General features: G+C 40.3%; 1 protein-coding gene across 2 annotated transcripts in view; it reads left to right on the forward strand.

Moving 5' to 3' along the window:
* Positions 1-3,240: 3,240 nt before the first annotated feature.
* Positions 3,241-16,260, forward strand: part of LOC110523285 (protein O-mannosyl-transferase TMTC2) — a 174,819-nt gene continuing 161,799 nt past the window's right edge. For both annotated transcript variants that reach the window (XM_021601864.3, XM_090231738.1), the window contains exon 1: positions 3,241-3,943. In XM_021601864.3, the coding sequence (XP_021457539.1) occupies positions 3,861-3,943 (83 nt within the window). In that variant the 5' untranslated portion in view covers positions 3,241-3,860. The remainder of the gene's footprint in view (positions 3,944-16,260) is intronic.

Genomic DNA, 16,260 nt, shown 5'->3' on the forward strand with positions numbered 1-16,260 from the left:
GTATTGACACACTATGATGGTTGGAATAATACTGGAAAATAATGAAAATGAGTTTTGGCCTGTCTGGTGATTTCACCAGGCCAAATGAGTTAATAGACCAATAAGAAAGAGTTCCAAACTGCCAATAACAGTTCATTTGACGTTTTCCTCTCCCCACTCAGACCACTCCCAGACAGTCATAGCTAAATTCTTGCTTGAGAAATTTCTCTTCGCTAGGAAGACAATTTAAGTTGAAAACAATCACAGTAAAGTACTTAATTGTTACCCAGAAATGATTTGATATTTAGATCAAATGGCTGCTTTGGACCTTTAACTATATTGCCTCCACTATTATAATTCAGAAAAACATTGCCTGATCGCAGACATTTACTAGCAGATGGGTTAAATGCACATAAAAACACTGGGTCAGTCGCTCCGATCAGTTTAATTAATTCTTGAAATCTATTACATCATCATGTCCTGCTGTTCAGTGAATGGCCACATTGATGCCTTCCTCGATAGACTGGGGTCCCTCTATTGAAATACCATTGCATCAATATGCAGTGGACCATACTGGCCTCTTTGTCCATGGAGCACACTTTGGAGAACACTATGGAGCACAAAGATTGATTTAGTTTTTCGTCTCATCTTTTCCCCTGCTTCCAAACGTTCTCCTTTTATAGTGTGCAATCTCAAAATACTCAAATGGTTATATTCCAATAGTGGATGTTTAAAACACTTACTTTAGTGTAAAACATTTGCTACAGTTGGAAGCATGACTGTGCAGCTTTGCTTCAGTGTTCAGACTGTGTAGCTGAGTACACTCAGTGTTGCTCTTCTTGCTGGGTGAGCCCTCTACTGGACGTTTTGAATGGCCACAAGTCAAGAAGAAGTAAAAACAACCCTCCTGGTTTGATTCATACTAAAGCAATGGACCTGCTATGAATGTGTAATAACCATGTTATACATTATGGATAGTAATAGGACATATACATATCAGGCCTACGTCCCCTAGAAATCACGGTTTTCCCCCAACTGTTCATATTCCATTCTGCCATACATTTGTTTCACACAATAAGTCTTAGTAAATGTTATTTTAAACAAATAATAAACTCTCCCTTGTTAACAACTAACAATGATTAAAGAGGTAAAGTTCTCTACTGAGGCTTCATAAAATATTGTTAATTACTTTTTTTCATTGGATTGTCTTTCCTGCCTCAGGTTTATTGCACCGTGGAGTGTTTTGACTCGGAAGGCAGGCACCCATGGAATATTATCTACAGGGTTAACATGTGGAAATGCTCTAGAGCAGACTACTGTATTTTCACATGATCATTTCTGACATATAATCCTTAGTCTCTTATAAATACTAACTAGTTCAATACACAGTTGAAGTCGGACGTTTACGTACACCTTAGCCAAATACATTTAAACTCAGTTTTTCACAATTCCTGACATTTAATCCGAGTAAAAATACCCCGTCTCAGGTCATTTAGGATCACTCCTTTATTCTAAGAATGTGAAATGTCAGCATAATAGCAGAGAGAGTGATTTATTTCAGCTTTTATTGCTTTCATCACATTCCCAGTGGGTCAGAAGTTTACAAACACTCAATTAGTATTTGGTAGCATTGCCTTTAAATTGTTTAACTTTGGTCAAACATTTCAGGTAGCCTTCCACATGCTTCTCACAATAAATTAGGTGAATTTTGGCCTATTCCTCCTGACAGAGCTGGTGCAACTGAATCGGGTTTGTAGGCCTCCTTGCTCGCACACGCTTTTTCAGTTCTGCCCACAAATGTTCTATAAGATTGAGGTCAGGGCTTTGTGATAGCCATTCCAATACCTTGAGTTTGTTGTCCTTAAGCTATTTTGCCACAACTTTGGAAGTATGCTTGGGGTCATTGTTCATTTGGAAGACCCATTTGCGACCAAGCTTTAACTTCCTGGCTGATGTCTTGAGATGTTGCTTCAATATATCCACATAATTTTCTTTCCTCGTGATGCCATCTATTTTGTGAAGTGCACCAGTCTCTCCTGCAGCAAAGCACCCCCACAACATGATGCTGCCATCCCCGTGCTTCACGGTTGGGATGGTATTCTTCGGCTTGCAAGCCTCCCCCATTTTCCTCCTAAAAAAACATTGGTCATTATGGCCAAACAGTTCTATTTTTGTTTCATCAGACCAGAGGACATTTCTCCAAAAAGTACGATCTTTGTCCCCATGTGCAGTTGCAAACCGTAGTCTTGCTTTTTTTATGGCGGTTTTGTAACAGTGGCTTCTTCCTTGCTGAGTGGCCTTTCAGGTTATGTCGATATAGGACTAATTTTACTGTGGATGTAGATACTTTTATACCTGTTTCCTCCAGCATCTTCACAAGATCCTTTGCTGTTGCTCTGGGATTGATTTGCACTTTCGCAGTAGGTAGGCCTTGAAATACATTCACAGGTACAACTCCAATGGACTCAAATGATGTCTATTAGCCTATCAGAAGCTTCTAAAGCCATGACACCATTTTCTGGAATTATCCAAGCTGTTTAAAGGCACAGTCAATTTAGTGTATGTAAACTTCTGGCCCACTGGAATTGTGATACAGGGAATAATAAGTGAAATAATCTGTCTGTAAACAATAGTTCTAAAAATGACTTGTGTCATGCACAAACTGGATGTCGTAACCGACTTGCCAAAACTGTAGTTTGTTAACAAGAAATGTGTGTAGTGGTTGAAAAACAAGTTTTAATGACTCCAACCTCAGTGTATGTAACTTTCCGACTTCAACTGTATATCTAAAAATATAGTTTTGGTTGATTCGTAATTATGTTTTGACTGACATTATGCCATTTCAGATTGTATAATCCAATAATCAACAGACATTTGAAGCCTAAATAAATAATATTTTGCATCATTTTGGGCCTGTAGTTCTATTGAATTAGGTTACATTATATGTATATATAAAATTGGTTGCAGCAGAGCACAGATGAAACCTAGTGTTTTGTATGCCTGGAGAGTGAAACTCGGTCCTGGGGCACCCCCTGGGTGCTCCCAAACTCAGTCCTGGGGCCCCCCCTGGGTGCACGTTTTGTTTTTTTGCCCCAGCACTACACAGCTGATTCAAATAACCAACTCATCATAGATTATTTGAATCAGCTGTGTGGTGCTAGGACAAAAAAAAAAATGTGCACCCCAGGACTGCGTTTGGGAAACCCTGCTATAGCCTACTGCTTGTATTAAATCCAGATTATGGCACTATGCTGTATAGGCCTATACAAAGAGCTCTCCCGAGGGGGAAGATTGGAAAACACTGGTGGGACTGGTGTCACTGCTCCACCGAGATTGACATATTCACACTCATAAGGGGCTATATACTGTAATTATGGCTAGATTACCTATAGAAAGGCAATGTGGATACAGAAATTGGCAGCAGTTGGCAATAAAGAGGTGTCCCATCATGCAGCGCTAGCCTAATCCTCAAATCATCAGCATCATTTATTCTCTTTACTGCGAGGAGGAGGGACATCGCACATGCGCAGAAGATCCTTTAAGCCACACGCGGCTCAATCACGACGTTTATCCACCGGACCACTATGAATCACACGAGCAGTCTTGTAGGAAAGGCGTGCAAATGCAGTCAGAGACACTGTAAATGCTGGCCGTTTGCTCTATTTCGTGTCGGATCATAGCTGTCCTCCTCTAGCTCAAAATGGGTTAGAGGGAGGATGCCTGCCTGGATTATCCACTTTCAACACTTTGCGAGGATGTGGAATTGGAATATCTGTTTTTGCAGAGGCATCTTGACAAAGACGGAGAGAGATAATATAGATAGCATTTGAAATATATCTCCACTGTTCTTCGTTTTCTTTCCTTGTTTATTTTTTTGAGAAATGATTGCAGAATTCGTGTGCAGCGCCGTGGCTTTGGTCCTCTATGTCAACACTCTGGGCGCCGATTTCTGCTACGATGACAGGTACATGAATGAATGACATTGCTGTGCTGCCCGTAGGCCTACTGTCAACGAATACAGTGGTTTTTAATAGCGGTAGAGAATTGCTTGACATTGTAAAATATGTCTTAACATCTCTAGACCACATTTTGCGGTAGCGTACGGAATGGCGGGCAGAGGGAGGGTGACTTCTGTCAGTTCTCTCTGTTGGCTGCAAGGTCTCGGTAAACAGCAGGCACTTGCTTGCCAGTACAGTGTCACTGCACAAAGTTTTGACTCCTGAGAGGATCCAATGATACATAGTTGCAGGCGAGATGAACCGAACGCTACAACATGATTAGGGGAGTAATTTGATACATTGTAACTCCATAATGCCATGCTAATAGTTGCCTGAGGCAGCACCATGTACATAGCACTGCATTAAAACCATTATCACGGCCACGTCTCGTCTTAAACAGCGATACTATGTATGACACGGTCATATTTGTTAGGAAACAGAAACGGGCGAATAATATTTTCTGAATATTATTATTCTAACAGACAATGGTGAATGATGATCCCAAACGAAGGAAATAAAACAACCCTGTTTTAAATAGGCGATAGGACCGACATCAAATAAGACCAGTGCGCTTCATTAGGCAGGCTAAAACATATTGATACATTTTAATGTGGCTTAATTCTCCATTAAAAAAGGAACTGCCTAAAAAGTGGAAATGCGTTCAGTGCAGTCTGCCGCCGGCTGATAATTTATTGTGCCAAACAGATTTAAGTACCTGTAAGGGCTGATGATCTTAACACAACACCTTCCCAGTTTTATTTTACCAACGGCTGCTATACTTTTGGACAGTTAAACATAATGGCTTCAGTATAATAGCTTGGTTGATTGATTTAACGAGTGATAGTCTAGTGCAAATCACACTATATTACATTTCAATATTTTATTACTGGTTTGATACATGCAGAATTGGAGGGTGGTCTCAGGGCAATTTGTATTATTCTGTGACACTCCATTTAGAATGATATGTTACATTCGGTTACATTATGATTGGAATAGAGGTTGTAAAATATCCTACAATTTAGAGGGCATACACTGAGTGTACAAAACATTAAGAACACCTGCTCTTTCCTTGAGATACTGTAGACTGACCAGGTGAATCCAGGTGAAAGCTATGGTCCCTTATTGATGTCACTTGTTCAATGACTTCAGTCAGTGTAGATGAAGGGGAGGAGACAAGCTAAAGAAGGATATTTAATAGGGATGCACCGATATGACTTTTTGGGCCGATACTGATATCCAATATTTTCCTTGCCAAAAAACCTGATACTGATAACCGATATTTAACACTTTAGCCGCCTTTTAAGCATTCTAGTACAGTTAACTAGTTGAAACAAAGTGTCATATGTTCATGTGTTCAGTTAAGAACAGATTGTTCAATAACTTGTAAATGACACATCCATGAATGTATTTTATTCCACAACAGATATTCATGACACAAATATTTTATCTGCCCCGCATTACAAAGATGGTTAAGTTCTTGGTGGCTTTTCTTACTATCCAATCTTGACTGTTTGAAGAAACTTAAAAATGATTTGAAGGAAATATAGGTTGAAACTATAATTCAGTTAATAATTTGAGCTATAACTGCTTGAAAATTAGTACTGTCTCTAGGCTGTCATAAACTGCTATAAATGGCTTCAACTTTTCAAATGTGCTCAACTGACTTGACTAGTGAAATGAGAGAAAATTTCCAACACGTCATCTCATCTTTCATTTATGAAATGAAAAAAAACAACAAAAAAACACAACTGCTTTGTTTTAAATTAAACTAAAGTCTTGACCTATACCAGCCATGAATGAACAACAGAAAAGCCTGTGACTCTACATTGCTTTGTTAAAATATGACTGCCCATTTTCAATTTTAACATTTGGGGGAGGTTTTTCTTCACAAAGAGGACCTGCTCGGCTTTGTCACGAGTCTGTTTCTTTTTTTTGTCTACAATGTGTGAAGCTGCTCTGAAAAGCCTCCCACTGTCCACACTACTACAGGGAGCACCAAGATACTTGCACGCAGCTTTAGCTAAGGAAGGGAAACAGGACTTGTTACTTCTCCAATATCCAAGTGCATCTTCATTCCTAGAAATAGTAGGTTCTGTCAGGTATGCTAATATCTGCAAATAATGGGGAAGGGGGGGGAGGGGGGGTAGTACATTTAATACAACATATTATTCTTGCATTCCAAAGGATCATTAGGCATAGATCAACAATGGCAAATGTTGTCCGATGTAGTAACAGAAAATGAAAATAAAACGTGTCTCTCTCTCACAGAGGTACATACTGACCAAAAGGTTATTTTGTTGGCATTTACGTATGTCCCCATTACCAGTAAATCATAATCACAACCTAGTTCTTTCACTTACTCGCTGTGCTTTTTCGTTGTTCATTTGTTCAGTCATTTCATTCTCAACCAGGATTTCATCATACATGTCAAGCAGTGAAATTTTATCCCTGTCTGTTTGTGGCCTCTTCTGTGATGGGTCCCCTTCTTCAGTGCGAACTGTCACTGTTTCCATTTCCATATTGTCCAGCTGCGTTTGAAACATTTCACATAAACCCTGATTTTGTCTGCATCGAAGTAGTGGTCATTGTACCTAGCGTCAAGCATGGTGGCGACACAGTAAAGAGGCTCAGAGAGAATGCCACCGAATCGCTTGTTCACAGCCTCTAGTAGAGTACTTTTGTAAGTTTTAACCCCACGGTCTGTGTCGGCAGTTTTGTTGAGCAGACGCTTCAATGCCATGACAGAGGCTATCACATCTGCTGCAGACGCAGTTGAAGAGCTTATTTCTCGAGTCATTTGGTCGAATGGAGCTAGGAGTGTGTTCATGTTTTCAATGAGCGTCCACTGGTTTGTACTGATTGTTGCAGGTAATGCATAGTCGGCTGCGTACACGCCAAGCACGCATTTTTGTTCCAGCAGGCTTTCCATCATGTAGAAAGTACTGTTCCATCTGGCCTTGCAAAAGCCTTTTCATTTTCACTCCAAGCTGCTCCTGTATTGCTTGCAGGCGGCGGCTGTATGCGAGCTGTGAGTGTTTAAAATGACCCACTATCTTCCTACCAGTTGCCACTGTGTCAAATATGCTGCATTGGGCCAAAACACCTTAGTTCACAGCCAGTTGCAGCATGTGTGCCATGCATGGCAAACTGGCAACTCTGCATTCTTCCAAAGCCTTTGTCATGTTACGTGCATTGTCACGTAGCACAGCGTGTACATTGTTCTTGGAGATTTTCCGAGTTTTAAACATGTTCTCAAATGCCATTTAAGTGGCAGCAGCGGTATGAGAACCAGCACATTCTTGAGCATGCAATATGGCTTTCCTCAGTACGAAATCCTTGTCGACTTACTGTGCTGTCAGACTCAGCATGCTCATGGGGCTGACATCGCTGGTCCAAATGTCAGTCATGAAGCTAATAGCAGTGACGCCCATAGCAAGAAGCTTGTGGATGTGCGATTCAACAATACTGTGTATCTCCGATAGGGCAACATCTGAAAAATAGGTACACCTACTTGGTAGTGTGTACCGGGGCTCGAGGAGAGCCAACATCATCCACAACAGAGAACGGTTGATTGTCAAGGGCAATGAATTCCATTATCTTGGCGTTAATGGATTTCGCCTTTGAGTTGTCTCGCTGAAATGTTCTTACTTTTTCAAATGACTGCTTGACTTGAACTTGCTTAGTTGTTGGAAGTTCCAGGCGCACCGGTTTGAGTCAAGAATTGCAACGCTACTGGGTTTTTCACGCTCAACAGTTTCCTTTGTGTTTCAAGAATGGTCCACCACCCAAAGGACATCCAGCCAACATGACACTACGGTGGGAAGCGTTGGCGTCAAAACGGGCCGGCATCCCTGCGGAACGCTTTCGACACCTTGTAGAGTCCATTCCCCAACTAACTGAGGCTGTTCTGAGGGCAAAAGGGAGGGGTGAAACTCAATATTAGGAAGGTGTTCCTAATGTTTTGTATATTCAGTGTATAGTGTCATATGTCAGTCTCTGTTGTCTACACCTTTTAGCTACATGTAGGCCAAGTTGTGCACTTAACAACCCATGTTGTTAAATAGCAAGGAAAATAGCAAGGAATCAAATATGGATATTTAATCACAATGTTTAGTAAATCCTCCTCTCAAAATTCAGAAAGCAAATCTGTACACTAGTAGAGAAACCTCAAGTCAAGTGCCTTGACTTAACCCAGCTAATGAGTTTAAATCCAGTGTGGCACTGTGTCGAGCATAGCCAGAAGCACCAAGGGTGGCTGAGAACACTACCTGAGGATTTCTCATCGATCTGGTTGTGGAGTCTTGCTGCTCAGGAATAAGTAATTACACTGCTCTCGTTACATTCAGTTGTGGTCTCGAGAAAATATATCCTACAAGAAATTGAGTGCTCTGCTTGCTTTAATTAATGTAGGGTTTGCTGAGTCTGATCTCTATAAGACAACCCTGTTCAAAGATCACTGGTTTTACGGGTTGATTTAAGTCACCTTCCACTTACCAGTTGATCATGGTTAAAGTTAACAACACCTTAACTACACGTTTTGTGTGATGTGTTTGCTAGCCTAGCACAAAACAACTCTTTTATGTGGAGGAATCTAGGGGCCTCACAAGGCTTTCCACTGTCAATGCTCTCAGCACCACCACCTCCCTGCACAAACAACCCAGCCTTGAAGAGTCGTCCACAATGTGGTGCCAGAATCACCCCTGGAAGTTGGTTCTCCATCTGGCCATGGTCATCATTATCACACCTTGACACCTGCACTAGATCATAGTGAGTCGTATGTATAGTTCATATCTCAGCCTATTGCTATAATCCTGTATGAAAATAAATGGTATGTACTCTGCAATGTTGTGTATCCATGGATGCCATGAATACACCTTTATTTAACTAGGCAAGCCAGTTTAGAACAATAATTTAAAAAAATCACATCACTACATCAAACATGTTTAACAAAACACATCTTTAAAAAATAAAATACAAAATACATACAACAAACATATATATGTAAATAAAATAAAAATATATACTGTGCATTTTTTAAACAAATATGACAAAATTCTAGTACAATTGTATTCCTTCTTATTATAATGATTCAGGAATTTTTATTTTTTATTCAACATGCTTAATGTCTTAACAAGATGATTAAATTCAATCAAAAATATTTGTAGTTTTTGTGTAGAATTCTGGAATTTTGGCAACATAACAAAAAAAATCACAATCATTTCAATGGTCTTGTTATCATTGCAATAGTATCACATTATATTCTTCATGTCAAAAACATGGGTAGTGTTCAAAAAGGTAAATGAGTATTCTGCAAGGTTTTTCCAAAAAAATACCACATTCACAGAACAAGTGATTCATATTTTCACCTTTTTTTCCCCCGCAGAAAATGCAGATATCATCAATATCAACAAATTTCGACAACAATTACATGGATGTACAGTGCCTTGCGAAAGTATTCGGCCCCCTTGAACTTTGCGACCTTTTGCCACATTTCAGGCTTCAAACATAAATATATAAAACTGTATTTTTTTGTGAAGAATCAACAACAAGTGGGACACAATCATGAAGTGGAACGACATTTATTGGATATTTCAAACTTTTTGAACAAATCAAAAACTGAAAAATTGGGCGTGCAAAATTATTCAGCCCCCTTAAGTTAATACTTTGTAGCGCCACCTTTTGCTGCGATTACAGCTGTAAGTCGCTTGGGGTATGTCTCTATCAGTTTTGCACATCGAGAGACTGACATTTTTTCCCATTCCTCCTTGCAAAACAGCTCGAGCTCAGTGAGGTTGGATGGAGAGCATTTGTGAACAGCAGTTTTCAGTTCTTTCCACAGATTCTCGATTGGATTCAGGTCTGGACTTTGACTTGGCCATTCTAACACCTGGATATGTTTATTTTTGAACCATTCCATTGTAGATTTTGCTTTATGTTTTGGATCATTGTCTTGTTGGAAGACAAATCTCCGTCCCAGTCTCAGGTCTTTTGCAGACTCCATCAGGTTTTCTTCCAGAATGGTCCTGTATTTGGCTCCATCCATCTTCCCATCAATTTGAACCATCTTCCCTGTCCCTGCTGAAGAAAAGCAGGCCCAAACCATGATGCTGCCACCACCATGTTTGACAGTGGGGATGTTGTGTTCAGGGTGATGAGCTGTGTTGCTTTTACGCCAAACATAACGTTTTGCATTGTTGCCAAAAAGTTCAATTTTTGGTTTCATCTGACCAGAGCACCTTCTTCCACATGTTTGGTGTGTCTCCCAGGTGGCTTGTGGCAAACTTTAAACAACACTTTTTATGGATATCTTTAAGAAATGGCTTTCTTCTTGCCACTCTTCCATAAAGGTCAGATTCGTGCAATATACGACTGATTGTTGTCCTATGGACAGAGTCTCCCACCTCAGCTGTAGATCTCTGCAGTTCATCCAGAGTGATCATGGGCCTCTTGGCTGCATCTCTGATCAGTCTTCTCCTTGTATGAGCTGAAAGTTTAGAGGGACGGCCAGGCCTTGGTAGATTTGCAGTGGTCTGATACTCCTTCCATTTCAATTTTATCGCTTGCACAGTGCTCCTTGGGATATTTAAAGCTTGGGAAATCTTTTTGTATCCAAATCCGGCTTTAAACTTCTTCTCAACAGTATCTCGGACCTGCCTGGTGTGTTCCTTGTTCTTCATGATGCTCTCTGCGCTTTTAACGGACCTCTGAGACTATCACAGTGCAGGTGCATTTATACGGAGACTTGATTACACACAGGTGGATTGTATTTATCATCATTAGTCATTTAGGTCAACATTGGATCATTCAGAGATCCTCACTGAACTTCTGGAGAGAGTTTGCTGCACTGAAAGTAAAGGGGCTGAATAATTTTGCACGCCCAATTATTCAGTTTTTGATTTGTTAAAAAAGTTTGAAATATCCAATAAATGTCGTTCCACTTCATGATTGTGTCCCACTTGTTGTTGATTCTTCACAAAAAAATACAGTTTTATATCTTTATGTTTGAAGCCTGAAATGTGGCAAAAGGTCGCAAAGTTCAAGGGGGCCGAATACTTTCGCAAGGCACTGTATGTCTGAATTTTTCAACAAAAGAGCTTTATTATGGGAAAAGTTGTGCAGGAAACATTTTTTCCATGACATTAAAGTGTGTTGGTGAAATACAGCCAGTTTAGCATGTAATCTTTCAGGAATATAATTACAATCTGGTAAAAATTGAAGATCTCCCAACTTCCCTGTCGTACACTTCTGTTGATACTAAACATTAATACATCCAAAAGATTCAGTACCACAGAACTATTCATATCTTTGTAAAACACGCAAATTACTTTGATAAAAATTGAACCGAAAACGATCAGCAGAGTCATCAGGTGTTTCGTTAAAATCGCTTGAGAGAATTAGAAAAGCATATTTGTTGCCTAAATCCTGTAATTTTCTGGTAAATTTTACAAAAAGGGTCTTATTTGGAGCATGTGAGTAATGTCCATACACATTACAGATGATGAAGATAGCATTGTCAAGTTAACAGTTACTATGACCCATCTCCTTTACTGTGAAGATGTGGATTCTAGAATGTCACCTTTTAAACTTGTGAATAAGTGTCAAAACACCAGCATAATGGTTTGATCCATGACTGAGATAGACCATGTTTCCCCACTGTGACTTTCAAAATATCAAGTCACTTTCACACAAATGAGTTTCCTGAAGAAGGACAAAATCTGCGTTTACAATATAAAACTACGCCTTTCCTTTTTGCAAGATCTCTCCTAGCATTCAGGCTAACGATATTGAGTGAGTTGAAAACAAACTCCTGCATAAAACAGAAAGACACAAACTAGACAGCAAAACTAGTAATGTGAACAATAAAACAAACAGTAAACCTTGAGAGGGTTACTCCGACGGAAAACTACGCTCATCTGAGGTAGAGGTGGTTAACAGTATAACAAATCCTTTTAAACATTTTTTGGGGTTGGCAAGTGTTCATGAATTGTAGTTTGAATGGTACATTTACTTGTGGCAGTACAGTAAATGTACTCTTGGCAGTGCTCACAGTTCAAGTGTGGTTCATGTCATGTCACCAGAGTTACGCAGTAATCTTTCTTCTTTCGATGAACGCGCGTTGGCCCTTGAACCCAGTCTTCTTTCCTTATTGTCGAGCCTTCTGTATAAGCGGCCACAGTTTCTCCCTGGCAGTCTGATCCTGCGGTATCAGAGCCTCTTTGATGCAGAGCTTCTTCTCGTCCAGAAACTTGTTCCCCTTGGCCATTTTCCAGATGATGTCCCTGTGGTGGCGCGTAGGGTCCATCAGATCTTCGTTTCCCTAGTCGATGTACCACGCCAATCACGTCTCTTAGCTTGTCTTTGATGCACAGATCAACCTTTCCCAGGATATTGATAACTGCTTCCCTAATGTCCTCTCCCTCTACCTCTCTTATACTTTGGATTTTCAGATTCCACCTGCGAGAATACCATTGAAGTTCAGCTACATTCTCATACAGCTCATTATTTTGGGATTGCAGTTTCTTCAGCTCGTTCTCCAGGAACATTATATTTTCCTTGTTCTCACTCACAACTGTGAGAAGCTGACGGACAGTTTCTGACAATTTATCAATCTTCTTTGATGTTTCTTTGGTAGCCCACTCTATGGTGGAGACTTTGGAGACCGTGGCGTCTTGTTTAGTAGTCAGGGTCTGGATTACAGAGGGAAGTTCAGACATGGAAATGTCCTCTTTCACTTTTTTTTCCCAGGTGGATTTTTAATTGGGGTCTGAGGTAAAGAGGTTGCAAGGATCTCATCCTGGTCCGTCTTGTTCTTTCTCTTGCTTGACCTCATGGCATCTTGTGTATCCATGCTGCTCTGGCTCTCGTCGTAACTAGGTGGCATGCCTGCCATCTTCTGTGCAGCTTGGATATTCCGTCATGTACTTCCCATTCAAATTGACAAAAATGAACTCTAAACTTGCCAAATGTAGCTAAATCAACTTCTAGTTAGTTTCTTGCTACATTGATAGCCCATATTAGACTGTTAACCACCTAACCCTCAAAGTTGCTTGGACAAGCGAGAGAACACTCCCTCTCACAGCGACGCCATCTTGGCCATATATGTAGCTAGATGTAGTAGGCTAATGTTAACTAGCTGGCTCATCATTACCCATGAAAGGAAGTTAAGCTAGCGAGCAAGCATTTAAGCCAGGCATCCTAGGACAACAAAAACTAAAAGTGTGTACTGTATGTCAGAGTGATAGACCGTTTCGTCAACATGAAGAGAGGAGGATGGCATTGGCGTTTCTCTAAAAGTAGGGTGAGTCAACATGTTTTTCTACTTGCAGGAACGCACACAGAAATCAGAACCATGGACAGCCACATCATATTTATCTTACGTTAATTGAACTAATTTGTTTTGGTATATTTTAGTTGTCACTGTATTAGACTAAGCAGAGGTGATTTGATGATGTTGAAATGTTGAAGTTGAATGGTGCTGGAATAGTGGAGGCAGCTCCTGTTTTCATTCCGACTTGTGGTATCTCTTCGTGGTTCTAAATCAAAAGTTGTTTAGTGGTATGAAAATTTTGGAACATTAATTAACTTGCTTGACCACGCTGTAGGTCATGTACTGTAACTGTTTGTTACATGCAATATGCTTTGTGGACTTGTCCGGTTTTGTGATGGAACAAAGGTGTGGTTAAATTGATTCTGCCACTGAGTCTTCTAATTGTCTCAGCCTTAGGCCTATATATCACGTCCGCAAGGCATATGAACTAACAACAGAATTATGACAACACTTAGGTTGTAATATGGCAATTATTTTCCTGGCTTCTCCAGTGGTTTTACCTAGGCACCTCTACTGGCACTCTGCAGGTTGTGTCAACCTGGTTTAGGCATTAGCTGCATCGTCAGCGGTATTGTTGGTGATTGGATTTAAGTTGCAAAAACATCCGTGACTTTGTTTCGAATGGTACTGAACTGAATCAAAGGTTGATGGGGAGGATAGGAGAAGGAAAAATAAAGCTGTTCTCCTGGGTCACCCTTGAGAATTGATCAAGCTGAATGTCTTTGTAGAAAGACGGCAACAGAGCTGAATCTTTTCAGAAAGCCTAGGACTACACTCTGTTTTCTAAAATAATGTTGACAATTTCGTGATGAAATGAGAGCTTTGATCTCAAAGTACCCTTCATGGTACATAAGAGTTACAGTAGCACTATATTGGATGGTTTGTTTTGATTATCTCTTGTCATGGTTAGACTATTAAGTTCCCTGCTCTACTTCATCAATGCTGCTCTGCACTCGACTCTGATTGTGATGTTGTTAGAATGGGGGTATGAAAGTGTGAAAGACATCGTTATTGAGGACAGAGCCTCCCTGAACATAGCTGTGGCCTGACAGCGGCTCGGGGAGGCAGTCAAAGCATGTAGCACTGCAGTCTGATGATGTGGGGTGGCACTTGGTGGCCAGAGCGCTAAACGTTTCAGGTCAATGACACACTAGATTAGTCATTCTAAAGTTCATCAGTTGGGGAGAGACAGTGGAATGCCAAAATTACTAAATCATATCAAAGTGTATTTGCCACGTGCTCTGAATACAAAGGTGTAGGTAGACCTTACAGTGAAATGTTTACTTACAGGCTCTAACCAATAGTGCAATTTTTAAGTAAGAAATAGGTAGTTGAACAATAGATAAGTAAGAATATTTTTTAAAAACAACAGTAAAAGACAGTGAATAATAACAGTAGCTCGGCTATATACTGTACACTAGTGAGGTTATATACAGTAGTGAGGCTATATACAGTAGTGAGGCTATATACAGTAGCGAGGCTATACAGTAGTGAGGATATATACAGTAGTGAGGATATATACAGTAGTGAGGCTATATACTGTACACTAGTGAGGCTATATACACTAGTGAGGATATATACAGTAGCAAGGATATATACAGTAGAGAGGCTATACAGTAGTGAGGTTATATACAGTAGCGAGGCTATATACAGTAGCGAGGCTATATACTGTACACTAGTGAGGATATATACAGTAGCGAGGCTATATACTGTACACTAGTGAGGCTATATACAGTAGTGAGGCTATATACAGTAGTGAGGCTATATACAGTAGCGAGGCTATATACAGTAGCGAGGCTATATACAGTAGCGAGGCTATATACTAAGTAGCGAGGCTATAACTGTAGCGAGGCTATATACAGTAGTGAGGCTATATACAGTAACAGTAGCGAGGCTATATACAGTAGTGAGTATATATACTAAGTAGCGAGGCTATAACTGTAGCGAGGCTATATACAGTAGCGAGGCTATAACAGCAGTGAGGCTATATACAGTAGTGAGGCTATAACAGCAGTGAGGCTATATACAGCAGTGAGGCTATAACTGCAGTGAGGCTATTACAGCAGTGAGGCTATATACAGTAGTGAGGCTATATACTAAGTAGCGAGGCTATAACTGTAGCGAGGCTTTAACAGCAGTGAGGCTATATACAGTAGTGAGGCTATAACAGTAGTGAGTCTATATACTAAGTAGCGAGGCTATAACTGTAGCGAGGCTATATACAGTAGCGAGGCTATATACAGCAGTGAGGCTATAACAGCAGTGAGGCTATATACAGTAGTGAGGCTATAACAGCAGTGAGGCTATATACAGTAGTGAGGCTATATACAGTAGTGAGGCTATATACAGTAGTGAGGCTATAACTGTAGTGAGGCTATAACTGTAGCGAGGCTTTAACAGCAATGAGGCTATAACAGCAGTGAGGCTATATACAGTAGTGAGGCTATATACAGTAGTGAGGCTATATACAGTAGTGAGGCTATATACAGTAGTGAGGCTATAACAGTAGTGAGGCTATAACAGTAATGAGGCTATATACAGTAGCGAGGATATATACATATATACAGTAGCGAGGCTATATACTGTACACTTGTGAGGCTATATACAGTTGTGAGGCTAAATACAATAGCGAGGCTATATACAGTAGTGAGGCTATAACAGTAGTGAGGCTATAACAGCAGCAAGGCTATATACAGTAGTGAGTCTATATACTAAGTAGCGAGGCTATAACTGTAGCGAGGCTATAACTGTAGCGAGGCTACATACAGTAGTGAGGCTATAACTGTAGCGAGGCTATATACAGTAGTGAGGCTATATACAGTAGTGAGGCTATAAACAGTAGTGAGGCTATAACAGCAATGAGGCTATTACAGCAGTGAGGGTATATACAGTAGTGAGGCTATATACTAAGTAGCGAGGCTTTAACTGTAGCGAGGCTTTAACAGCAGTGAGGCT

This window comes from Oncorhynchus mykiss, chromosome 1, assembly GCF_057628025.1.
Source record: "Oncorhynchus mykiss isolate SJ-2025 chromosome 1, ASM5762802v1, whole genome shotgun sequence".
NCBI lineage: Eukaryota > Metazoa > Chordata > Actinopteri > Salmoniformes > Salmonidae > Oncorhynchus > Oncorhynchus mykiss.